Source organism: Juglans regia, chromosome 10 (assembly GCF_001411555.2).
Source record: "Juglans regia cultivar Chandler chromosome 10, Walnut 2.0, whole genome shotgun sequence".
Classification (NCBI taxonomy): domain Eukaryota; kingdom Viridiplantae; phylum Streptophyta; class Magnoliopsida; order Fagales; family Juglandaceae; genus Juglans; species Juglans regia.
The window spans coordinates 5,510,232-5,536,210 of NC_049910.1; the positions used below are offsets into that span (position 1 = coordinate 5,510,232).

The 25,979-nt window shown below is 36.2% G+C and overlaps 2 protein-coding genes across 8 annotated transcripts; one reads left to right on the forward strand and one right to left on the reverse strand.

The window, feature by feature from the left end:
* Positions 1-1,045: 1,045 nt before the first annotated feature.
* Positions 1,046-9,124, reverse strand: LOC109007786. Of its 7 annotated transcripts, none has more exons than XR_004802626.1 (5): positions 6,477-9,124; positions 3,825-3,905; positions 2,753-3,375; positions 1,958-2,048; positions 1,086-1,864 (listed from the first exon to the last, which is right to left on the reverse strand). XR_004802626.1 is itself a non-coding variant. In XM_035695046.1 (2 exons), exons 1-2 carry the CDS (start codon positions 8,816-8,818, stop codon positions 3,402-3,404), a joined length of 2,355 nt encoding a protein of 784 aa, XP_035550939.1. In that variant the 5' UTR covers positions 8,819-9,124; the 3' UTR covers positions 3,327-3,401. The 7 variants fall into 7 exon arrangements, 2 of the variants coding, with proteins under 2 accessions (XP_035550939.1, XP_018805309.1); XR_004802623.1 differs by lacking the exon at positions 3,825-3,905 and having other exon boundaries at positions 1,091-1,864; positions 2,753-2,891; positions 3,244-3,375; XR_004802627.1 differs by lacking the exons at positions 3,825-3,905; positions 6,477-9,124 and adding an exon at positions 3,689-3,791 and having other exon boundaries at positions 1,046-1,864.
* A 9,434-nt stretch (positions 9,125-18,558) lies between these two features.
* On the forward strand, positions 18,559-25,180 carry LOC108979159 (peptidyl-prolyl cis-trans isomerase FKBP53-like). Its single transcript, XM_018949761.2, has 11 exons — positions 18,559-18,771; positions 18,981-19,054; positions 19,708-19,943; positions 20,038-20,177; positions 21,879-22,230; positions 22,594-22,785; positions 23,333-23,594; positions 24,170-24,257; positions 24,338-24,379; positions 24,476-24,524; positions 24,759-25,180. Exons 1-11 carry the CDS (start codon positions 18,759-18,761, stop codon positions 24,835-24,837), a joined length of 1,527 nt encoding a protein of 508 aa, XP_018805306.1. The 5' UTR covers positions 18,559-18,758; the 3' UTR covers positions 24,838-25,180.
* The last annotated feature ends 799 nt before the right edge of the window (positions 25,181-25,979 follow it).

Below are 25,979 nucleotides of genomic sequence, written 5' to 3' on the forward strand. Positions count from 1 at the left end.
ACAAACTACTACCACTTTCTATTGGGTAGTACCCATAAACTCAAGTTTCTATTAAAATGATGAAAATAGATGACGTGACATGATCTTGGTAGTTAATTTAACGATCAACAATGAGTATAAGGTGTAATGAGTTGATTTGAATAATTCGACATACAAATTATAAAACACCTATTAATTAAATGATGAGGAGTATACTTTACTTTGCTTTTCTTTTTCTTTCTATTTTTTTAAATCCGTTGATCTCATATCATGGTAGATGGGTGTTGGAATCTAAATCTTTTTGTTTCATTTCTTTTCTCTCTTTCTTCCCCACTTCAAGCATAGACCCACAAAAGTAGGCTTACCAATTGTGCAATGGTTAAGTGGGAGATGGGACTTTTAATGGACAAAGTTTGTCGGGAAAGGGCCGAGAGGTGCTCGGCAAAAGTAGCCTAACATCACCATGTGATGTATCAAATTTCAATCGGAGCGTCTTTAGTTTAGCAGGTAAAAAGCTTTCAGCCTTGTTTCAAAGTTTGATGTAGAATCTCCCCCATCTCTACATGTAGATTTTAGAACATAATCACTTCCACCATAACACCAACATTTACAATTTCCCCCATCATTTATTGTCCAAACTATCGTTACCAAAAATTGACGTTGTAGAAGATGATGGAGAGAGTAAAATGGAATGAGAGCAAATTGAGCAATGCCTATTCTTTATTTTGGTTGTCATTCTCAATCATTGATTGACATGTTACATTTTAAGTGGTTGACTAATTTAGCCACTTAAAATTTGTCGAATCGGTCAGTATGAACTAGGATGAAGAACATTTTTTCTCGATCAGGTATATATGAGACCTCAGGTATGATCATAAACGGAATATCAACAGTCAAACTACTTATTTATTTTTTAAAAAGGCAAGGCTATATTTTAAAACCTCTTAATTTAAAGTTAATTAATGACAAAATAAAATGTAGTAATCTCTCTCGAGCAAACATGGTATAAAGGTAGTAATCCATGACAAAATAGAGTTAATCGAATATGACAAGGGGCATAGAAAAATCCAATATATGTTTAATAAATAAGACGTCTATGAAAATCTGTCTCAACTTATGATACAACCTGAAAAGGAGAATATTTCTCAATATCGTCGTGATATGAAAGTCAATCAGGCTTGGATAAAGAAAGATCGGTGCGTGCGCTTTACCATGCTTATCAGCATGCACAATACTCTTATTTGGAAGTTTGAGAACCGCCCAATTGCCCAAGATATATTGAATCAGCTAAAAATTGCCTATGAGGGGATATCAACTAGTAGCTAAAAATTGATTAAGCACGGTAAAGCGCGCGCATCGATCTTTCTTTGCCCGAACTTGATAGGCTTTTATATCACGACGATGTTGTGAAGTATTTCCTTCCTCAGATTGTATCATAATATGAGACAGATTTTCAAGAATCACTTGTTCATTAAGTAGATATTAGATTTTTTTATGTCACATGTCATAATTGGTCCATCCAGTTTCTCCACTTTATACCATGACAAATAAAATGTAGTAATCCATGACAAAATAAAGTTAATCCAAGACAGGAGAGATCTGAGCTCTTCATGGTTCAACTCGTGGTGTAATAAAATCATTTGGTAGAACTTTGCATCCATCTGAGTTGGGATGTTCTCAAAGGTTGCTGATCTTTATTGCCAGTATGACCTCATTTACAATCATGAAAGTTCATTATTGCCTGGTACTGTTAATAAGATAGGAAATCTTTGAGAACATGCTAGACTCTTATGGGTGCACAGTCTAAACCATGAAGAACTTTTGAGTCTCCCAGGGAGTGCTCTATAGCGGCAAATTTCCAGACTTTGTTTGGGACCTTCAATACCTAAATATAAAGTAATACAGGTAATGAGATAAAAATAAAAAATAAAAATAAAAAGCCGTTTAACAACATGCTAGCCACGGATGCAAGCCTCACCATAGGACACCATTTTGAACAGCGAAGAGCAGAAGACCATCCCTGGAAGCCCCAGGGAAAAATGGAGAAGCATGTCTCAACTCATTTTCACCTGCAAGGACGATATTTATATTTCAGAGACTGGTTTTTTTTTCCCCCAAGGTACAATGCCTTGGATATTTTACAAAGCCTGTAAAGATTCAACCCAAAACTCAAAAATCAACCTCAAGAAACTGCTTAAATTAGAAGAATATTTAATCTTAAATAGAATAAAACTCTCTTTTCAGTTCTTTCCTTTTCTTCTCTTTCCTTTTTATTATTGACCAAAATATACCACGTAAGACAGCTTAAATATCAAGCGATAATATTTTCATGCAAGATTATGTTTCATTGTTGCTATTGTATTCCTATCAAACCTTTATCATGTTAATATATAATATTATTTTCATTCTAACTAGAATCTCATAATTGGTATACAAATGCATAATGGACACAATGTGACATAAAGGAAGGAAAAGATGGGCTTCTTATTATTTCATAATACCAAGCCATGAAGCACATAAAGCAAGGTCACAAGTCATGAATACTGCCAATCGATTTCAATATCACCTACATTACATGGATGGGTATCAGATTTAAAAACAATCAAGAATGTATAAGTGGAAAGGAAAAGAGAGATGATATAAGGAAAGCTCATCATGAAGGACCACTAAAAGGGTAAAGATTCTTGTAGAAAGAGAGTCTTGTCCTGTACTAATCATTATATCTCCTTCCACTCTAACAAGAACATGAGTGGAGTGAACAATGAAGGCATACCATACGAGTGAAAGAGCTTTTCTTTCTAGTTGGTGAGCAGTCGTCAGCATTGCTCAACCTTGCCGACAGGATCCATTGTCTCTTCATCGATTTGAGTAGAAAAAGCAAATACACTCACTCTACTCTACTACTGCTTCGCCTAGCCATTAAAAAGGCGAGGAAGAGAAACTGTTACTTCACTTTTTACTCAACACCCACTTTGTAAATTTCACCTTTTACTGCTCAAGGCGCGTGGAAAAATTTAAAGCACAAAACATGAGAGAGAGAGAGAGAGAGAGAGAGAGAGAGAGAGAGAGAGAGAGAGAGAGAGTCGAACCGCTTTGATGGGGTTCCAATAATAAGATAAGGTAGGACAGGGTTTATTGAAAAATTCTACTGAGATAACCATCCAAATATAGAGTGCAATGCCATATGCTAAGAGCACCGCATCACTGCACAAAGGTACATGACAACTGCAAGCAAATAATATCAACACCTCTAGAATCACCAACCTGCTGGTTTTTAGTGAAAAATATTCACCAAAATGTACATCCAAAATTCAAGTTTGTTGCAATATCCTTTTCAGCCATCTTATGTGCCTCCTCATACTGACAGCTCTCCTTGCTTCCACTTTGCTCAAGAATCTAGTAATCATGGCAAGCCAAACAGATTACTCTGCAGAACTTCAATTTTCAATGTTGAGATCAGAACTTTTAAAAATGACTTGACTTAACATGAAAACATCATGTAAAAATGGAATGCTGAAAGATAAGTAAACTCAAGAGATGTAATAAAACCGAAGAAAACATACATATATATATATATACACACATTATATATACATACAAATATATAATATATAAATATATAACTAAGGAAAGAGGATCATGGAAAAGAGAGCCCGATTATAATAAAAAATTCTATTAGCAAATCAAGAAAGGCTCCTCTGTAGCTCACTTTTCTTCAACTATGACACAATCACTGGGATTGACCTCCACCCTTCTGGTGGCGCTTTCCAACTTTAAAAAAAGATAGCAGAAGATACGGCCAAGACAAATCAATCAGAAGTGATTCTTTTGCTACAACAACTCACTCTTGAGTTCTTACAAGGTTGACCATCGTAGTGATCAACTCCGGTTTGCCCTTCCCCCAACCAGTTCAAGCAAATCCAGCCCTGCAGAAAAAGATATTTAGAAAAACTCAAAACCAATGCTACTTTTTTTTCTGTCCTTGTGCAATTCCTTTTAACCAGCTAACTCAACATGCTCTATGTTCAACCAAACTCTATAACGGCCACTGCAGTCCAAGTCTATACCTGTGTCACCCGTTTCTATCAGTAAAAAGTCCATAAGTGACGAACAAATTCTTCCATAGGTTTATTGAGGGACCTATATAAAAGATTTTGGCAAGGTTCCCCACAGTGTTGAAAGCCCTGTCTTTGTTCTAATGTTGCATTCTCATAACCGATGCTCCAAATTATGTTCAATCATTTTCAAAAAATTTGAAGGCCTACGTAGGTTCACTATAAGTGTTTACAAACTGTTAAGAACTGATGAAGGAGATTTACTTTGAAATGTTTCCAATTGCTGTTTATGACACGGAGCCTGGCCAATTCAGTTCTTTAGACCCAACCATGGGGAGTAAGACCTGACTACACAACCTCAACCACTAGAATTGTGTATCAAGTAATGGCTCATCCTAAACCCACCTTTTCAACACTAGGCTGCACCCTGACGAGAAAGAACAGCATCCTAAAGATCTAAAAAGTGAAGCCATGGAATAACTAGTTTTGGTCAACTGTGTTGGATGGTGAAGTTGGAATTCATACCTATCTATTTGCATTAGCGTTATTTAAATTGGTGCAGATAGGTCTGAGAATGTAATGATGCAGAACGTGTTTGAAATGTCAAGATGTCAATTTTCTTTGTAAAATGAAGTGTTAAACATTAGAGTTCGGTTTTTTTTATCGAGACTATGCCTTCAATTCCATTCAGCCTTTCATTTTGAAGTGTCCTTTTAACATGGAAAAATAACAAAATATAGATCACCCCATCTTTCCACAAACAATTTCTGAAATTAATGGTGGAGAAAATCAAAAGCTCTATTGCCGGCAGTCAGGGAAAACAATATAACCTTTATTCTTTAGTCATCTTAAAAAACATTATAACAGCATATAAGTAGCACTAGGATGATAAAAACAGGAAAAAAATAATAATAATAATAATCGGTTTAGGACCAAAGAAGGTTGAATATGACGGGCAGCACCTGTGGCGAAATGGTTGGACTTTTCATCTTTGATTTACTCGGATTAACAAAAGTGTGATAAGAAGCCTAAACTCAGATAATTTATTCTGTTTTTCATTGGTAGAGCAGTAAAATGAAGGGCCTTTAGCATGGAAAGCATGGTTACTATATCAGGATTCATGCCAATCAAGATGGGTCTAACGACTCTAGTCTGCCTTATTTCTGCACCATGGGTAATCTATTCTAGAAGGTTGCTCCTATTCTAGGCTGTTAATTGACTTTATGTTTTTCCCCTTTGGGAGTTGGACACCCTGCATGTAACGGATTCAATTATGTCAGACAGCTTGAAACCATGTTTAGTGCTAACAACCAAACAAATCTTGGTTTTCGTTTCCGTGGTGATGGACCTGGAAGGGGGGGATCTCAGCATAATTTTTTACGTTGATAGTCGAGACTTGAAAAATAATTGATAATTAAACGTTTAACATGGTTAGGGCAATCTACATAGCAACTCTGAAAATTCTAGTCATCAGCCCATGGCCATACATATGTCGGATGTGCATTTACAATATTAAGCACGTCTATTTGTTTACAGAAGTGTTTTTTCTTGCATCCAATAGAACCATTGATCAGATAATAATCGTGAAATGGTAACTAAATTTTACTTGTTTATTTTCTTTTTACCTTTTTTATCGACAAGATTTGGACTCCAGAACTAACTTTATCAAACCTCATCCTTTACCACTTGATCCAGGGCCTAATATGTGTGCGCGCGCGCATGTGCGTTTGTTGACAATATGTGTAACACGCTCAGGATTGTGTATACAGTACACTATCATAATGATTTCCTATGGTGAAGGTGAAACACTGATGGAAATGTGTCATGTCCTCAAGTATCCTAGATGCCATGCCAATTGGAAGTGTCCTACAAATTATCCGTTAGAAAAGAGGACTTGTTCACATGTAAAATCATCAGAACGAAGATAGATTCTGCATATACAATGAAGAGAAGAAAAAGCCACAAGTTTTTCTTGAAAATATTACTATGGCTGGTTCTTATAATTCAGAAAGAAAAAAAAAAACAAAACAAAAAAACCAATAAAGCCTTTTTTTTTTTCTTAAACTAATAAAGCCTAGTGTTTGAATTTGATGAACTAAACTTAATAGAAAAAAAGGTATATATACCATATTAGAAATTACAACATCGTTCCTGTTAGACCATCTTTAAGGAACCCCAAAAAAAAAAAAAAAACCAAGAACCCCAACTCAAGTCTGGGCAGGAAATTTATGATTCTTTCAAATCACACAACTATGCGAGTCCAAGTAATACAACTTTCAAACTTCAACTCCTTCCCGTTATCCCTACCTCCCATCAATAACTCTCCAAAAATCTTCTACTACGAGTAATTAAAAGAAAAAAACAAAAACAGGAGCTCTGCAAAGAATTTCAATAAGTCCTACAGTATCAATATTCTACAGGAGTGAAAAGAAAGAAAATTACACTGAGGATGCATCGAAAAAGACCTCATTGAGCACATCACCATCACTGCCCACCACTGCAAACAGCTCTGCATCCTTTTCTTCCTCATTCGAAAAATCCCGTCTTTCAAGCTTTGCATGAGATGCAATATATATCATTTTTTGAGCCCTTTCCAGGCCTACCCTTGGGTGTCTTTGGACCCAAACCCATTTCATGGAAGACCAACTACACTTGAACGCGCAAGACGTTGCATGGAGGAAGAGGACCCTCACTGCAACCTTACCCAGACACTTAAACTCACTCAAGCAAGTTTCCCACACAAGTCTACTGCTCTGTGGGTTTGCAATTTTCATCTTTCCAGTAACAGGATCTCGCTGTTTTACCTGAACGGCTTGAGCATAAAGAGGGTCGAGCCCTTCTGACCTCCATTTCATGAGCTCCATCAATGCAACATGAGCTTCTTCCCTGGAAACCAGCCTGGTTATGAGCTTATCGACATCCTTCTCCTGCTCATGCGTCAAACACTTGAATGGTGGAAGGTATTTTCCACTCGTGTCCCTCATCAAGTAAAGGGGGTCCAGTATAAATGCAGCCGACCATGCTGGGTGGTAGTTTTTTCTGAATCGCTTTTCAGATATTTTTTCGACGGGTCCCTCGGCAATGTTGAATTTAGCACACCAGTCCTTCACTCTCCCCCTCAACTCCTCCCAAAGAGGTAGGCATTGCCCAATTAATGGCCTGTCAGCTGCAATCTCCTGAACCATCTCTCTGATCAGCTTGACAAGCGAAAATACTGCCTCCAACTCATTCCAAAACCCCCCGGTTTGAATCAGCCCAGCAACCTCTCTTGCAATTGAATCCTCCACACATGCCACCTTATACGTTTCATCCAGTACAACCATTTGGAGCACCTGGGCACAGCTGAGTATATCTTCCAACATCGCATAAACCGGTCCAAAATTCTTGGAAGTATCACATTTTGGCGAAGGAACTCGCAGCAACCCAGCATACTCAAGTTCCTGCATCTTGTACTTGAGGAAACTATTCCTAACTTGAGAAGTATTATTTACAAAATTTGCAACTTTTATGCAATTCTCGGTGACAGTCCTGAAAAGTGGAAGTTCTTTGTTAAAATCCTTGATCAAACTTACAAATCCCTGAAGCTGACAAGAGAGATTTATCATCCAATGATTCTGAATCTCCAAGTTCCTCAATGCCTTGGCCTTATACTTATCTGCAACTATCCCTACACATCTCTGCACACCACTCCCACACACACCAGTTACCGCTTCCCATAAAACCTCCTCTGCATACTTCGCTGACACCCTTCCTCCTGTGAACACCACCTTTTGAAAATCACTTGTCCCATTCGGAAGATTAACCGTAAATTTAATCAAATTCTCTCCATCACAAGTAAACCCACAACAACTCTTTCCCTTCCATCCATCACTAGCAACCTGAAGAAACATAGCGTCTCTTATTCTAGCATCCGACTTAGTCTTCACCTCATGGAACTTAGCATCAAGCCGAGCACCCGTGAGCTCGCGCCGCAATAACCCAGGCAAACCCACCTGGTTTAGAAACGCTCTAAACTTGGGGTGCTCGAGGCTCGAAACTGAGACAGACCCACATGACTCGTAGAACCATTCTGCGAGCAATTGAAGTGCGGAATCAATCTGGTCCTTGCTCAAAGCAGGACCAGATGACCCTTTAGGACTCTTGAGCCTTTTCACACTATCTTCCAACAATGCCAGTGCACCCAAATCCTCTTTCCCACCCGACAAGACCAAATGGTGCTGATTCAGCCCCGAATTACGCGGCGTGCCAACCGTGTTCTGGCGTGGCGAGAAATGCGATCCGTCGTGGTTTGGGTTGTGATAGAACCGCGAAGACTCGACCCAAGGTAAAGAACTAGCTTGGTACGAAGAAGAAGGGCATGAATGCAAAGGATGAGTAACCATTTGAGAGCTTCGCTTTCTGTGATTGTGTAAAGACGGTAACGGCGACGGCACCGAGGATATCGGTAAAGGCGAGAGAGAACCGCTGTTGGGTCGGGAAACGGAGCTGTAATTAGGGCAAGCGCCCTTCTTCAAGTGCTCCGAGGCTGTTCTGGAGGGATTGGAGGCGGAGAAAACGGCATCGCACAAGGAGCACTTAAGTTTGACGGCTTTGGGGAGGTTCGTGTCCGGGTTGCGAAGGAGAATAGGCTCTAAGTGGGTCCAGTACCAGGCTCCTTTCCCCTTGATGGCCTTAGTTCGCACGGTAACGAGGCCTTCATAGCGTTTGTTCAAGGCCCTGGCGGCCATGTCCTCGGGTAGAGCAAGAGTGGAAGGGACGATGGGCGTTGAGCTTGTAGAAGCCATCTGACGAGAAAAAAAGAAAGAGTTGGGAATTGAAGGAGTGAAAGTGATGGGTTTTGGTGGGAGAGGGTTAGTGCAGGGACTGACTGTGGGCGGTGGAGTTAAGGGGTGGAACTTGTGGATGCGGGTGGCGTTTCACGGTGGTGAAGGTGGTTGTTGCATTGCCTTGCGGGCAGCGAATAGAGTGAGAGAGTGTGTCAACTGTTCGTAGAATTGTCTAACCGAAGCGCGTTCTCATGCCCGATGCGAGGAGAGAAACGGAGGGGATGGAAGGTTGGCCGAGACGACCTGTTAGAAAGGCGTGACGGAGGCAATAGGCTACTCTATAATATAATGGAAAATGAAAAATTACTGCTAAATAATAATTTGTATCAACTATGTAATAAAATAATATTATTTTAAATTTGATTTTGATTTTGATTTTTACTATTAATATGATGTGTTAAATATAATAAAAAATATTATTATATTTAAAGTTGTCTATATAAGTTATGAATGAATCGTTAGTCTATCACTATCTTAATATAATATCTCGAGTTACTGGCACAAGATTATACAAAAATCTTTTTTATTTGACATATTGCAGGGTTTTTTTTCTCTTTTTATTTAGAAAAAAATGTTGATATAATTTTGACATTTTTTTTAAATTTCTATATGAGTTTTTATTTTTATTTTTTGAGTTTGTGAAGGTAGATAGAAAATTTTGATTTTTTTAATAAATTTTGTATTGACATTTGTAAAAAAGGATGGCAATAATTGAAAAGTTATTTAAATATAATTTTTTTGAGTTTTTTTTTTTTAATTTGTAAAAATATATTGGTGTGTGTTTTTTATTTCTTGTCATAGTAAATGATTGGAAAATAGCAATTTTTAAAAATGTTGAAACATGTTTAGTTTAAATTTAAAGATTTTTTACAAAAATTTGAAAATTGGTTGAAACCAAACATGATTGTATAAAAAAATGCTGTCAATACAAATGTATGAATCTCAAGCTTCAATTATAAATTATTCTTTGGATAGATTGGTATTGACTCCATCCCAAAACCTATCACGGTTTGAGCTAGACATATTATATTACATATGTTAGAAGTAACAAGTCCACCAACCATTTTAAGATAACTTTCTCCATCATCCTAAATTTCTTCAACCAAAAATGGGAAATATTTGATTGCTGGCCCTCTTTAAACAGTCATGCCTTATCCATTTAACTAAGTCGGATTGCTTGCGCTATTATATTATCGAGGAATTATATACATCAGATACTATTTATTTTTACATCTCATGCTTATAGTTTTTTATCACTGGATGTGAGGATATTTTTCATAAGGTCGATGTGATGTATAAGATAGTGAATAGTAACTGATAAGAATTATTTTTTAATATTAATACAATATAATAAAAATGAGATGATAATATAATATATGACGTAACAAAAACAAAAGCTACATTCTTAATGGTTCAAAACAACCTAAATAATATTATTACATCGTTGTTTGATTCTTTGCCACGAAAGGTGCCGAGTCACTAATCCCATTTATATTTCTAAAAATAATTATGCAATTCATACCAAAATTCAGTTTTTATCATATGATATAGGTGTTGGCATTTGATACCATCTCAACTTCCAAAGTTTCCCATATCCAACTTTTTTATGTCTTAACATGTTCATTAGAGGGATATGATGGACAAGATTCCATATCATATCATGGTAGGGGAGCTTCTTGAGTGATTAAAACAGTAAGAAATAATTATATTTGTATTATAATTGGCATCAATTGAGTTAATTACTAGAAAAACCCATGTTAGTTATTTTAATGATATATTAATACTTCAAATACCATACCTTGAGAGAGAGAGAGAGAGAGTTGGTAGATACGTGGGCGGGAAAAATGTCAAAAAAGTATGCAAGTTCGGGTGATGGAGGAAATTGCAAAATTACTTAAAGCATAATGTCAATGGCTAACAATACATTACACCTCACAAAATCTTACTCTTCGCTTTATGAAGAGAGACTGTTTAGGAATGATTGAAATTGAGAAATGCTCTTCAATTTTAGAGTTTTGCTACAAATCAGCAACTGTTCACATAACACATTCCACACATAACGTAATTTTTTTTTTTTTTTTCATAAGATGTGAGAGTGTTTTTCATAAAGTGTGAGGTGTGAGATAATAAATAATGGCTGATGGAAACTTTTTTTTTTCTGAATTTTAAGCTTGTGTGGTGAAATTATAGCTAACTTTATTTTTTTTTTGGATTCCAAAATTCATGAGCTACTTTGGTACTTATCGACCACTTGGTTGAATGATGAAGAACATGATGATTTGAATGGGGATTTAATATTTATATTTATGCTTCTTTTTGTTCCAATGTTTGAGAACTCATTAGATTAGGTTTGGACCACTCTATTTGATTGATTGATTTTAAAAAAAAAAAAAAAAAGGTTAAAGAGCAGCATAGACAACTTCCTTCTTTGGGTGTTCCAAAATTTACGAGCTGAATTTGGTTATGGACAACATGAATGATGATAAAAAAAAAAAAAAAAAAAAGATTTGTTTTTAAAAAAAATTTAGTCACAAATAAATTATACTAAAGAAAATTCATAAACTGATATGGCTTGGTATGATACATTAAATTATAAAATTATTTTATCGTAAAGTAAATCTAATAAATCTCATGAATCAACGTCAGTTTGTAAGTTTATTTTTATTTAATTTATTTACTGTAACATTTTTTTTCTTAAACAAATTGCAACTTCCTCCGCCCATAAATTTTTATTTTTTGGTTTCTCAATTATTATAGGAAGTAACTTATCATTATATTTGACACACATGTTTCAATTGTGAGCATTATTATTGCAAGGTGGGTATGGTGGAATCCAACCACTGAATGTACTTTATAATATAAAAAAATAACTTGATTATCTTTTGCTCTACGTTATTAACTCTTAACTTTTAACACATTATTCAATATGTGAAAAGGAAATAAAGGACCAACCATTGCGGCTGATTCCCTTACCATCACGTCTGTCCACTTGAGTCTTAAAACAAATTAAAAGCCTAAGGGGCGTGGACAATAGATGTAAATAATAATAGGTAAATAATATATATATTTAATTTTTAAAAGGTAAAAAAAATATAGAAAAATTATTATACTCTTTGAATGTGTAAAACGTGGTAATAAAAGTACTTCCATTCATTTAATTTTTCGTAATATATTATATGATAATAATATTATATATTCACAATAATTATATTAAAAACATTAATCTTAGTCCTTTTCATACTCTGTGGCTGGTCCATCCCATGGTTTTCTGGACCTTCTTAGCAAATGGGATGACAAATGGTCTGCAGCAAATGAGAGCAACTCTTCTTGGACTAGGAGTGGCCTGCATGTCTGGACAATATTGGGCCAACGGCCCAACAGTGAGACTTACTTGGATCTGTTATTTTACCAAAAATAAAATAAAAATAAAATTAATAACAAAGACGCAAATGATAGAAATCAATTATAGATGTAAAAAGTTCAGACGTTGAGATTTTTCAGAATTTTTTGCTTCATTTTACGAAATTTACGAGATGCAAAATCGGATTTTACCGCTATAAGTCTATTTTTTTAATGTATTAAATACATTATTGACGTGAAAATCTACTATATCATGATCTTCTTTTCCGAACCTGTTTCCTTGGCTGTGCTTTCGCTGGATAGTAAATAAGGACACTTGAAATCTCGTTAATCTATTCATGTGCGTCACTAATTAGATGAGGAGGTATTTGACCATCTTAAGAGAGTCATAGTTACTCCCACCTTTTTTTTTTTTTTTTTTGTTGAGCAAGTTACTACCAGATTATATTAAAATTAAAACCCTGAGTACAACAGCTAGAATTTAAGTTCTTAGTAGCATAATTATACAGACAAAAGTAAAGGATCTTTTCCACTATGAAAAGACAATAAAGAGGGGGGAATTTGGATTAGGGGAATATTGCCATAGGCTTGCGTTGCCGCTACCCACTGCGCCAGATCGTGCGCGCATCGGTTTTCAGACCGATGAATTTTCCTAACTTTCCAAGCTTTGAAAGAGAGGAGGTGATGCTTTAAGTCCTTAATGATAGGACTTATGGTCCAATCTTCTTCATCTGTTGAATTGATGATTGTTGTTATTGTGGTGTTTGAGTCGCATTCCATAATGATTTTTTTCATCCCCAATCTCTTTGCTTCTGATACTGCCATCAAGGCTGCCATTGCTTCACCAAGATTTGGACTCACATTGGAAATGTGATATGTGAGAGCAAATATGAGTTTTGCAGAATCATTCAAACACAAAGAAGCAATAGTGTTGCCCTGATCTCTGACTGCCACATCAAATTTAATGAGAAAGAAACCAGTTGGATAGTTATTGGCCTTCACTGACTTTTGATTATCAATTTCTGTCCAGGCTGCTAAGTGATGGTGAAAAGAATTTTTAACAGACTCAACAAAGTCAATAGGGGAAGGGAGAGTGAAGACCAGATTGTGGACTTTTTTGTTTCTAAGAAACCAAAGATGATCCATTGCAATTGTGGCAAAGATTTGAAAATGATAAGTGTCATCCACTGGGATTTTTAGGATCTTTGAAGGATTAAGAATGGTTTTCATCCAGATATTAAAAGGATGCCTAGCGAAGTAGGATATATCAATCGGCCATTTTGAGTGCCTCCAAAGGATTCTAGAATAGATGCAATTGAGGAAAATGTGAGAGATATCTTCTGCTTCGGTGCTACAGAGAGGACAGACAATTTGCTATTCATCAAGAGGAATTACATGATTAATCTTGGCTTTAGTGGGCAAGATATTATGGCTAACTTTCCAGATAAATAATTGCAACCTATCTTGCAATTTTAATTTCCAAAGACTTTTCCAATTTAAAGGCTGGTTGATTGGAAAGGAAGAATTTTCTTCATTAACCAGAGCAGCATATGCAGATTTGACCGAGAATTTCCCAGAGGAATGATGAAACCATTTGATTTTGTCCTGAACATGATGAAAATTGTAATTCGCCAGTGGGATTTTTTGAATCTCTCTTGATGAATGTTCCGAAAAAAAAGTGTTTAGAAGAAGGGTATTCCAACGTCTTGGTTCTTCTAAGATAAGTTCAGAGACAGTCATACTATGATCCTGTGCAAAGGGAATGTTTGGATTCTGATGAGGAATATAGTCGGTGATGGAAGGGACCCAAGGGTCTAACCATACTTTAGTGGAAGAGCCATTGTTGATTTGAAAACAAATTCCAGACTTCAGCAAATCTCTCTGCTTTAACAGGTTTTTCCAAAACCAAGAATCCGTCGGTTTGGGAGATATTTCCAAAAGAGATTTGGAATCTAAATATTTTTTTGAAATTGCCTCTTTCCAGAGACTAGATGATCCATTGATGAGGGACCAAGCATGCTTAGAGAGAAGAGCTGAATTGAAAAGAGACATGCTTTTTAAATCGAGACCTCCCATGGATTTAGGAAGACAGATAGATTTCCAAGCTTTTTGAGTAAATTTCTTATTCTCATTATCTTTATAACCCCACTAGAATCTAGGGAAAAGAGTGTCCATTTTTGTTGTTGTACTTTTTAGAAGTATAGCTGATGACATGACATAAGAAGGGATAGAGCTAGCCACAGCTCTAATGATGAGGATAGTTTTTGCAGCTTGAGAAAGTATTTTTGATTTCCAACCTTGGAGCTTGGATTGAATTCTCTCCATTAATCCAAACAGAAAGTTCTTCCAATCAGGACCATTCGAGAGGGGTAAACCAAGATATTTGGAATTTGGAGGGGAGATTCTGAAATTGAATATGTTTTGGATTTCTTGAATGGCAACCCGAGTGGTGTTTTTACTGAAATGGAGAGAAGATTTGCTCTTATTGATACTTTGACCAGACCAACTAATGTATTTCTCAAGACATTTAGAAAAGTGTTGAGCATTATGAGCAGCGACTGTTCCGAAAAGGAATAGATCATCAGCAAATAAAAGATGAGAGATAGAAGGCCCACCTCTGAAAATTTTGATTCATTTTATACAGTTGAGTTGTTCCTTTTTTGCAAGGAGTCTTGACAGGACGTCAGTTCCTCAGATAAAAAGGAAGGGGGAAAGTGGATCACCTTGACGAAGACCTCTTGTTGGAAAAAAGTGACCTTGAGGAGAGCCATTGATAAGGATAGAATAAGATACAGTTGAAATACACTCATTGATCCAAGAAATCCATTGTTGGCAAAAGCCTGCATGTTTTAAAATGTCCAGCAAAAAGGACCATTCCATTGAATCAAAGGCTTTTGCCATATCAATTTTGATAGCCATAAGGCCAATCCTGCCAGTTCTTTTTTTCATGTTATGAAATATCTCCTGTGCCAAGATGGTATTATCATGAATGAGCCTACCAGGAATGTAGGCAGCTTGAAAAGGAGAGATAACGTTGGGGAGAACGAATTTGAACCTGTTGGCAAGAATTTTTGCTATTATTTTATAGCAAATATTGGACAAACTGATTGGTTTGAAATGATTGATTTCGTTGGGATTATCCACATTGGGGATTAGGACCAAATTTGTGTGATTGAGCTCTTTAAGCAAGTTCCCTTGAATGAAAAAACTTTTAACAGCCGCGATGAGATCAACTTTGATAACCTCCCAGAAAGTTTTATTGACCCGTAAAACCATCAGGACCAGGAGCTTTGGTAGGAGGGAGATTTTTAACAATGGTATAGATTTCCTCTTCATCAGAAATTTTGCAAAGAAAGTCATTATCTACTTCAGAAATTTTGCTAGGGAAAAGATTTTCCAATTCCTCCGAATGGATGGGATGAGAGGTGGATAAAATTTTTTTGTAATGCTCCTGAATTGTTGTGAAAATTAAAGAGGGGTCGACTGTCCAATGGTTCCTACCCAGCTTGAGGCAATCAATGGTATTCCTTCTACGTCTAATGGAAGTGGTGGCATGAAAGAATTTTGTATTGAGATCAGTTGTAGTGAGCCAGGTTACTCTAGATTTTTGCCGCCAAAGAGATTCCTCCCTTAAGAGTAGTTCATTAATGTTTTCTTTCAAATTAGCTTCCAGATTATAAGAAAAAGGTTGACCTTCATATCCTTGTAAGGATTGAAGTTTAGAAATCAAGACTTTAATCTTGGATTGAATGTGACCAAAGCTACTATGATTCCAATCTCTGAGAGCTTTTTTGGTGGCTTTTAATTTTCTTGTGAGATTGAAGGATGGAGTACCATTGAAGGGGGAGTTCCAAGCTTTCTTGATGGTGGCAAAGACAGAAGGGTCACGCAACCAAAATTATTAAAACTTAAAATATTTTGGGAGGCTCTTCTTGTTAGCAGTGTCGAGAAGGATTGGTGCGTGATCAGAAGTAATTCTCGGAAGGGTGGTAAGCGTTGCCTGAGGGAATAAATCTAACCAAGAGATATTAGCAATACCTCTATCAAGGTGCTCACGAATCTGATGATGACCGGATCTATTATTGGACCAAGTGAATTTTGGTCTAGAAAAACCTAGATCCACAAGGCCTAATTTTTCCATAAAGAGATGAAGATCTTTTGGCTTTGAAGAATTTCCGAGAGATTTATCCCCGGATTTTTCAGACTAGGAGAGTATGGAGTTAAAGTCACATATTGCTAGATTGGGACCCGCAAAAGAGGAAGTAATACCATAAAGGAGTTCCTAAAAAGAATTCTTCTTACGATAAGATGTAGGACAGTAGACCAAATTTAACATCCACGAGAAATGACTAGGGTCCGAATACACCAAAATAGAAATAATATTACTGGAAATATGAACAATTTCTATATCAACACCAGGTCGATATAGAAGCAAAAGGCCCCCCCAATTACTAGCAGGAGAGGAAAATACATAGGAAGCATAACCTAGTCTATTCACAATATTATCATAGTCATTAGAAACTAACAAACATTCTGAAAGGAAAATAATATCCGGATTAAAAGCACTAATATTAGCCCTGAGAGACCTGATTGCACAAGGTCTGGCAAGGCCTCGACAATTCCAAGCCAAAAGTCTCATGGATCTTCAGGTGGCAGTGGGGACCTTGCCACGTCAGTCATTGGATTCAAGGGGAAAAGATTCATAGTTTGAGACTGAATTTTGTTACCCATAGCTTTCAGATTCTGGATTTGGTAAGGCGCATATCTCACAGATGATGGATTCCTCTTCTTGCACTTTCATTGGTTTCTTTCCTTCTTTGATTTCTGGTTGTTATTCTTTGGAACAGGTGCATCTGCTTCAAGTTGTTGGGCTGCTTCTTCTTCTTCTGGAACGGTAGCTGGAACATGAGGATCTCTCATGTTATTTTAACTTTGCAAGCAATGTTTTTTAGGGAGGAAGCTCATCTATGTCAATGGGTTTTTTCTCTTCTTCGTGGTCTCAAGTTTGGGCAAGGATAGATAAACCGACTCTGGTTGTGGGGGATTTGTGTCAAGAACTTCAAATGAAGTCATTTTCGGTGTGGGAAAGACTTGAGCCGAGGGCAGCGAAAGATCATATTGGGGATCCAAAAGTGATGGATGATTCGGCTGATTTGGGAAAAAGATATTTGTTGGACTCAATTGTATGGTATTAAAGGCAAATCATGCCTTACCTGAAGGGCTGACCAAAAGTGAAACATTGTGGCTCGGGTTGTGGAAATCTGATGGGCTTTTGAGTTATTTGAGATGAGATATTAGTTGTTTAATGAAAGAGGTTTCAACTTTGGGCTCAGCAGATAGGGACTAGAGAGATTCGATGGGCTCATTAGAGGGGCTCTAGGAAGAGTATTCCGTGGGGCTAGAGACGAGAGCCAAGGGATTGGTCAGATAAGGATTTTCTAGTTCAATGGGTGATTTCTCTGACATCAAGTTGGACACGTGGTTGATGGAGGATGTCTCAGCCGACAAGGATGTCGAGGTAATAGATAGCAAAGGATTTCCATGTTTGAGTGAATTTATTCACTTTGACATTCATAGCACTGAGCATAAATCACAATGCTGAGCATCTGCAGAGACCATTGCAATGCTTTATTTTAATTAAATAGTCGAATCCTCCCCAATGTCTTTATTTAGCCTTAAGTCAAAATAGACTAAGATTTCGTTTGGTTATACAGATGAGATAAGAAATCTTTAATAGTAGTGAGATAATTTGTGAATAATAGTGAAATTATTTAAGTTAATATGTTTTATGAGATTTTGATAAATGAAAGAAAAAAATTGAATAAAAATATTATAAAGCTAAAATATTATAATATTTTAGTATAATTTTTGTTTTAGAATTTTAAAAAGTTGAATTTATTTTGTGTTTTGTTTGAAATTTTAAGAAAGTTATAATGATTAGATAAAAAAAATTGAAAAATTGAAAAGTTGAAATTGAAAAGTGTTAGTATTTGAATGCTAAAATGAGATGTGATGAAATTGGTTGAGTCTGTCTATAAAACCAAAGGGACCTAAATAGTCAGAAGTCATCTAGCTTTGAAAAGTTTGGATAGTGAGTTGAGATAAAAATTGAAAATTAAATAAAATATTATTTTTTAACATTATTATTATTTTGAGATTTGAAAAAATTGAATTATTTATTATATTTTATATAAAAAATTTAAAAAATTATAATAATAAAATAGATGATCGTTTTGGCTCAAGACCAAATGAAAATGATCAAACCGCTTTTAACGGATTTTGTAGGTAAAAAAAAATGCAATACAAAATAGGTAAATTAAGCCATTAAAAATCTGGCTGCATTGGCCGGTGAGTGGTGACACGAAATTTTTATAGTGGCATGTCTCCTGCCATTACCAAGGTCACGTTCATTGTCCGTGACAAGAAACCCTAGCTTGCGGCTTAGGGGTTTTAAAGCCAGAGCTACGGTCGTCTTCTAGGGTTTTAGAGAAACCTTCGAGCTCCATTTCCCTCTCTGAACCGATTTTACCCGAAAAATATGGGTTTCTGGGGTCAGTTTCCGGATCGATTTCCTTTACTTCCCTTTAGTCATTTGCTTCAATCTCTTCTTTTTCTTGGTTTTATTTTTGTTTCCTTGTATATGTTTGGTATCTGAGAAACCGCAGGAAAAATATCTGAGAAAATCAAGGGGAGCGTCTAAAAGTTAAAGTTGTACATTGCTGTACTTATCTTTTTGCATATTTATCTTTCTGGTTCTCAGGAATTGAAGTGAAACCGGGCAAACCGTACCCTTACCACTCGGACAATGTGCAAGGAAAGCTTCACATAACTCAGGTCCGTTTCCGTATCTCAATCCAACCCAAAGTTATTTTAAGTTCTTGAAATCTTTTACAAAATTCGATACTGAGATTTAGACAAGATTAATTCTATGTCTATTTTTTTACAAGTAAAATTATATATCTATTTCTTAAAAAGAGAAAAAAGTCTTACAAGAGAGATTTTTCTCGGAAAATAGATGCATAAGTTCTATTTGGAATATTAAGAAACGTAGTATAGAACCATGATCCAATGGACACTTTTGGCTTTTATTGGAGTTATACGAGACAGACTATCTCATTTCTGTTAATTTTGATTGAAAATGCAAAAAGGTGAAAAGTATTATTAATGAACCAATCTCCTCGTTTCTTCTTTGATAGAAAATAATTCCTTGCTCACGGAGTTTGTTTGTGCATTTGTATATAAACTATATGTTTCCGGGGGTTTGATGCTTAGCCTGAATTGGTTATTTGAAGTTTGAAAATTTGGTTTTGAACTTGAATGGCATATGAGCCAATGATGTAAGTTTTGGTGCAATTGATAGGTCTTGGGGATTTAAAAATTTAATGTAACTGGTTGTTAAGAGACTCCAGTCTCCAAGGTTGTAGATATTATTTTCTAATTTTATATTTGTGAACTTTCCTGTTAATATATGATGTGTGCTAATCCAGGCAACATTAGGCCTCGGCTCTTCAACAGAGAGGTGCATACTTCAGTGTTTTGTAGGACACAAGAATCCGGTTTTCTTGTGTTCTTTGTTACCGGATAAGAATGAGTCGTGCCCTCTAAATCTTGAATTTGAGAATGATGATTTATTTGCCTTCTCGGTGATTGGCCCCTGTAGCATCCATCTATCTGGTTATTTTGAGGCTGATGATGGATATGCCATTCAAGATCACTATGAATCGTATCCTTTTGATTAGTTCCCCTACCCCCCCTTTAATTGGTTGGATAGATCTTGTTTAAGTATTATTTTATATTTCCCTTACTACCTCCTGAAGTGATTCTTCCGGGGAGGATATTGGTGAAACACAGACAGAGGATTCATCTGACTTTGATTCTGAAGATGACTATGAGGAAGACTTCATTGACGACAGTGATCTTGAGATGTACTCACCTTCACATATGCCAAATAGTGGAGGTAGCTTGAAATTTTGGAAGACTTATCTAACTTTGAGCAACATAAAATTTGAAGATTCAATGTTTCTCTCTCTCTCTCTCTCTCTTGATACTTCTGGGATCTACTTGCTCATAGTACTATTGCTGATACCAGTTGGTTACGTGTACTGTATGCACTCATCTTGTGTTCGATAGGGTGGCTGAGAAGTGAGAAGCTTCTTGCTGTGCTTTCTGGTGTCCACGAAGCACAGACTCTACTCACCCACTACTATTCTATGTAACATTTGATATGTTTCAATAAATATTATACCTCACTTACTGATAAAAAAATAGTATAGCCTCACTTGTGCCTAACTAAAAAGATTTGGTTTTCATTTAAGGGGAAGCATAAAATTGATGGGAAGTTTTTGTGAAAAAGAGAGTAGTTTCAGAATTTGTCAAAAATTTTCATTTCTTGAATATTTGATGGAGAAACTTCTCCAAAAATGTTTTCGTAGGTGGGCCAATAAATAAAAGATGATTATTTTCAGTTGAAGGTTTTGGATATCTTTGTAATACATCTATGGTTCAAATGTTATCTCTTAACTCAAAAGAGGTGAACAGAAAAGAGTTGCTAAATTATGATGTAAGGTTATCATGTCGGGTCAGAAGGTCACTATACAGAGACCTTAATTGGTTTTAAGGTATATGAAAAGTTGATCCTGAGAACATAAGGCCCAAGACCATGAAGCTTGGATGGCATTGTTGATACTGAGTACAACTTTATTAGCATGTTGTTATTATAATTATTAGTAACTCTTTCCAAGACAATGAACAAACATGGAATGGAAGTTGAACATTGGAAAAAAGTAGAGAGGTGCCCCTTCCTTTTTTATTATAAAAGGCCCCATCTGCTGTTGTTTCACTGCTGCATATTGTGCTGTCTTCCATCAATTGGAGGGGTACACCAGATCTCAGCGGTTTGGAAGATGATTCCGATGTGCATCATGTGGTGTCTTTGGCAGGAACGTAAAGCGCTGACGTTTGAGGACAAGGAGAGATCGATAGAGGAATTTATAGCTTTCTTTTATAGCACGTTATGTACATGGTCCAAGGCTGTTGATTTCAATGGCATGGCCCTTCATGATTTCCTTATATCTCTTGAGAACCCCTAGTCAGGGTTGTCCCTGTATATACTGGGCTAGGCTATTCTTGGAGTGATACAATTTGTTTACATATCAAAAAAAATATTGTGCTGTCTTCCTTTGATCAAGTAAAGTCTAGCCCCTTTTCATTTGAAGGAGGCTAATACCTTCTGATTTATAATTTTGGATGTATTCGCCGAGTCCAATGTAATGTGTGCATGCATGTAACTTTTCATTGTATTGTTTGGCTTTGATTCTGATTGGTTCAGTTTCTAGAAGTTCTTGATTGGTGTTGGTTCGGTCTTTGGAACTAATTGTGGTTTTGGTTTTGAAAGTAGCCGACCTGACCCAACTTGCATCTCCATCGAATATCATGTGTTCTTAGGCTTAGCTGATATTATAATGATTTTCTTTTCGTTAGTGTAGTAGATTTGAACTACTTTTTTGGTCATGTACTTTTGCCTTATAAATTTGGTGTTAATTCTTCTTTATGCAAGGCATGCTGCAAGCTTATTTTTGTCAGTATGTTATATAATGTGCATATTTGTCGTCTCTGATTTCGTTTCTTCCTTCTTTTTTATTATTTATTTTTATTGTAGTTGTAATTGAGGAAATAGTGGACGATGAAAAGCCTACAAATGGAAATGGTCAGCTAAAACGAAAAAAGAAGAATCAATCAAGTGACTCCGAGAACCATAGAGAATCTCAACAACAAATTATTGTCAAGAGTGGTGTTGTACCTGTTTTGGAAAGTGAAGATGATGATGGTTTTCCAGTTTCTGCTGCACATAAAAGCAATGCTAATATTCAGAAGCCCGAGACAGAAGCAGAGATTACAGAAAAGAAAGTAACTGAGAAAACCAAGAAGAAGATGAAGGCAAATGATGGTGATCATGCTGCTGGCTTAAAAAGAAAGGTTGAAAGCAATGACCAAGATGATCATCCAGAAAGGTGATGGAGCCACCCATTTTCTATTATCATTGATACTTGCTAACAATTTATATTGTATGTGTGTGCGTATGTCAATTTTGTCATTTCAGTTGGGACTTCTGCTAGTTTTTCAAACCTGATAATTATAACAAAAAAATTCCAGCCTTGATGCATGGGTATTGATCCTTAATTACGTTGTTCACAGTAATGTAACTTTAAAAACTCTCTCTTTTATATGGGTCAAGTATTTTTACCTATAAAAAAATAATAATAAATAAATAAATAAACTGTTTCTCTTTTGCTAAATGTCCTTTGAGCTAGGAAGCTTATGAAATATTTTATTGGTGCATCCATATGCTAAGCCATTCCTGAAATTATTGTTAGGCAAAAGAGGAAAAACAAGAAGAAGGGGAAAGAACAGGCAAAAGAGGGAAATGCTCTTTTATCTGGTAAGGAAACTGAGATGAATATTCCTATTGAGGATGAAAAGCGGCCGGAGGAGTTGAAGAGGAGCCCCAACCTGGACCAAGTTTCTCCCGTTGGGAATGACCATGATCAGAAGCTGTCAAATGAGAAGTGAGGAGATTTCTCATTGTTTAGACTAGTAAAGTTCATGCAGTTCAATATTGTTTAGCATTAGTGTATCTATGCTCTGTTTTTTGTTTTTTCTTGAGTTGGAAAGCTCAGTTCCGCAACCCCCAATTATGTATGGAATTTCACTGAATTTCTGCAGTTGTCACTTTTTTTTTTTAACGTACATCAACCTAGCTCTACAAGGCCTCAGTACTACTACTATATGGGGTTGGCTATATGAATCCATTTCCAACCACATCTGATTCTTTTTTTATAATGATAGATTATGAAAAGGAAATATTTTAACTTATGAGATATTGTATGCTGCATGGCTCACTGATGAAGCCTTTTCACCTAGGAGGTCCGATTTAATTATATATATACATATCCCTACCTCTACTAGATCAATTAAAAGATTGTGAACAACACCCACATCCGTAATGGCCTTACTTTTAATTTGTAATTAGTCTCTCACTCTCACTCTCCCTCTGTCCACTATGCCATTATCAACATGTTATGTATTTTGATGTTTTGCTGTCTACATGCACAGGGGCCCTGACCTTGATGTGGACCTTGTTCCTGGAAAAAGTTCAGCAGAGAAGAAAAAAAAGAAAAAGAAGAAGAAGAAAACTCAGGAGAGTGAAGGGAAAACTAATGTGGATCAAACCATTTCAGCAGTGGGAAAACAGGAGTTAGATGAAAAGCAAGGCAAAGACAAGTCATCTCAAGTGAGAACATTTCCAAATGGGTTGGTTATCGAGGAGCTAGCAATGGGCAAACCAGATGGCAAAAGAGCTTCGCCTGGAAAACAGGTTGCTCTTTGTTATCAACTTTTTAAATGGTCAAATGACCCATTTCCTTGGACGTTAGCTTTTCACACGTAACAGAAATGATATTTTAAAAGGTGTTCTGTGTTGCCTTGTTTTCAGACTTCTGTATCTTTCCTCATGTTCAATGAGGTAAGATCTTTAAAAGTAAGATTCTTAGATGGAGTTACATTGCCCTCTAGGCCTATAGCTTGATGGGGCTTGGGGTCTTCTATTGTTTGGGCCCAATCAGTAACATATGATTCTATAAACCCCAATAAATTACATGGTGTAGTTTGGCTTGTTGCATTTTGGTGTCTTTCCGGCTGCTGTATCATTCAATGTATCATGACCATGTCTCTGAAATTTGTCCATGTCAAGATTTATGACAGCATGAAGTGAATATTTAAGATTTTATGCGATTCCTGGATAAAAGTGTTGCCTAAAGGATAACAATCAGATGTTTATAATAAGCACCTTTGAGTCATATAGAAAAGCCTAGATTTATTTGCTTATTTTTGTTGATGTCAAATGTACTATTATTTTCATTTGAGTAACAGGATGCTATGATTTGATTTCAGGTCAGTGTCCATTATATTGGCAAGCTGAAAAATAATGGAAAAATTTTTGATTCGAATGTGGGAAGGGCACCATTTAAGTTCCGCCTAGGTAATGCATTACTTTATATCACAAATGACAGGTACCCAATTTGTTATCTGTGTTAAAATTATCTTCTCTTGGTCTTGCAGGTATAGGACAAGTTATAAAGGGGTGGGATGTTGGAGTTAATGGTAATTTTCTGAAGACTTGAGACTTGATTCTACTAATCTGTACATTTGGTATCCTTTGCTAAGCTGTTGTTACATATTCTTGCGTATACTCCTCAGGCATGCGTATTGGGGACAAAAGAAGACTCACAATTCCACCATCCATGGGGTATGCAATCGTAGTTCTATCTTTAGCTTTCCATTTTAACGTCCTATTTTCTTGTTGAGTTTGAGCACTGTAGCATCTATAGCTTTTTTTTGGCACTCTCACTCATTGATGGTATGCAAGTGTTAGTTCACGCCCCCTTGCCCTCTAGTTTTTGTTTCCGATAAATGATTTTCCCTCTACAAAGCTTTGGGCAGCCAAATCAAGAAATATTGATACTCAAATCTTCTTATGCAGCTATGGATCTGAACGGGCTGGGAAGATACCGCCAAATTCATGGCTCGTGTTTGATGTAGAGTTGGTCGATGTTCGTTGATCACACAGCTTTCATGTTTTCCATCAGTTTTTGGAGGTTTTCACTTGCTGCAAAAAGATGTGAAGAAGTGTTTCATCATAAATGATTGGGTCTTTGAGAAAAATTAAAAACTTTGTCCAGGATTGTAAATTTTGAATCCATCGGCTCTCAAATGGGGAACTGTTTGAGAAAAATTTTTTGTGAAATTTCAAGTGTTTTGAAGAATTTAGTTACTTATAGTGAGTTATGAAAGTTAATATTTCCTAACTACGATGTGCTAGGGTTTGGCCATTTATAACACTTGAGGCTGGAGAAAAATAGTTTCTGGTATGCACTAGCATGTAAAATTGGGCATTGTTGTCGACATATGGGCTGTAGATTTGAACTTTGGGATACGTGAAATTAAATTAGAAGCAAGAACTTTGAAGTAATGTTTTAATTAATTGCTGTAACAAGCTGAAAGCCATGAACCCTTGTTACAAGTTCCCAGCGGAGGGAATGTTATTGTACTGGATGAGATATTGAAGCTAGCTTTTAAGATTGAACGATATAATTATTCTTGTTTTTGTCGTGTGCTTTATTTTTTTTATAATGTTATAATTAGTAGCTTTTAGGGTTTCAATAATCAAATCGATTCCACACGGATTAATATTTAGTTATTACTAAAGATGGATGTGATTTGAGTCTGACGAATTAGCTCCTTGACATTGTAAAAACAGCCACTACTGAAAGTAAAAACATATTTCATCTTCTTTATCCTTGATTTTAGTCATATCTCTAGATGCTTGAAGCTCAATTGCCAAGGACTGTTGTTTCCATTGTTTTGCTGTTACTTTCTGTGGCGTGCTCCATTACGTTGTCCAATTGATACCATAATGGCATTAATTTGAGAAACGAAATCAGATGAGCATTGGTTTCTTAAAAAAAAACAAATAACCAGTGCTATTTGAGAGAGGTAGGAGCATGAAAAACATGTTTTTAAGTTTTGAGAATTTGAGCTGACTATGCAGGCCGGGCTGTCGTGTTCATTATCCGATGATAAAGCAAAGATTGAGTGAAAGTTGATGAAGTTCCTTCTAGTCAGTCCAGACCAACATGTTGCAGCACACAACCTTTTACTACAGCTTCTAGCTATAATTTTATAGTCTGTTCAGCAAACTATT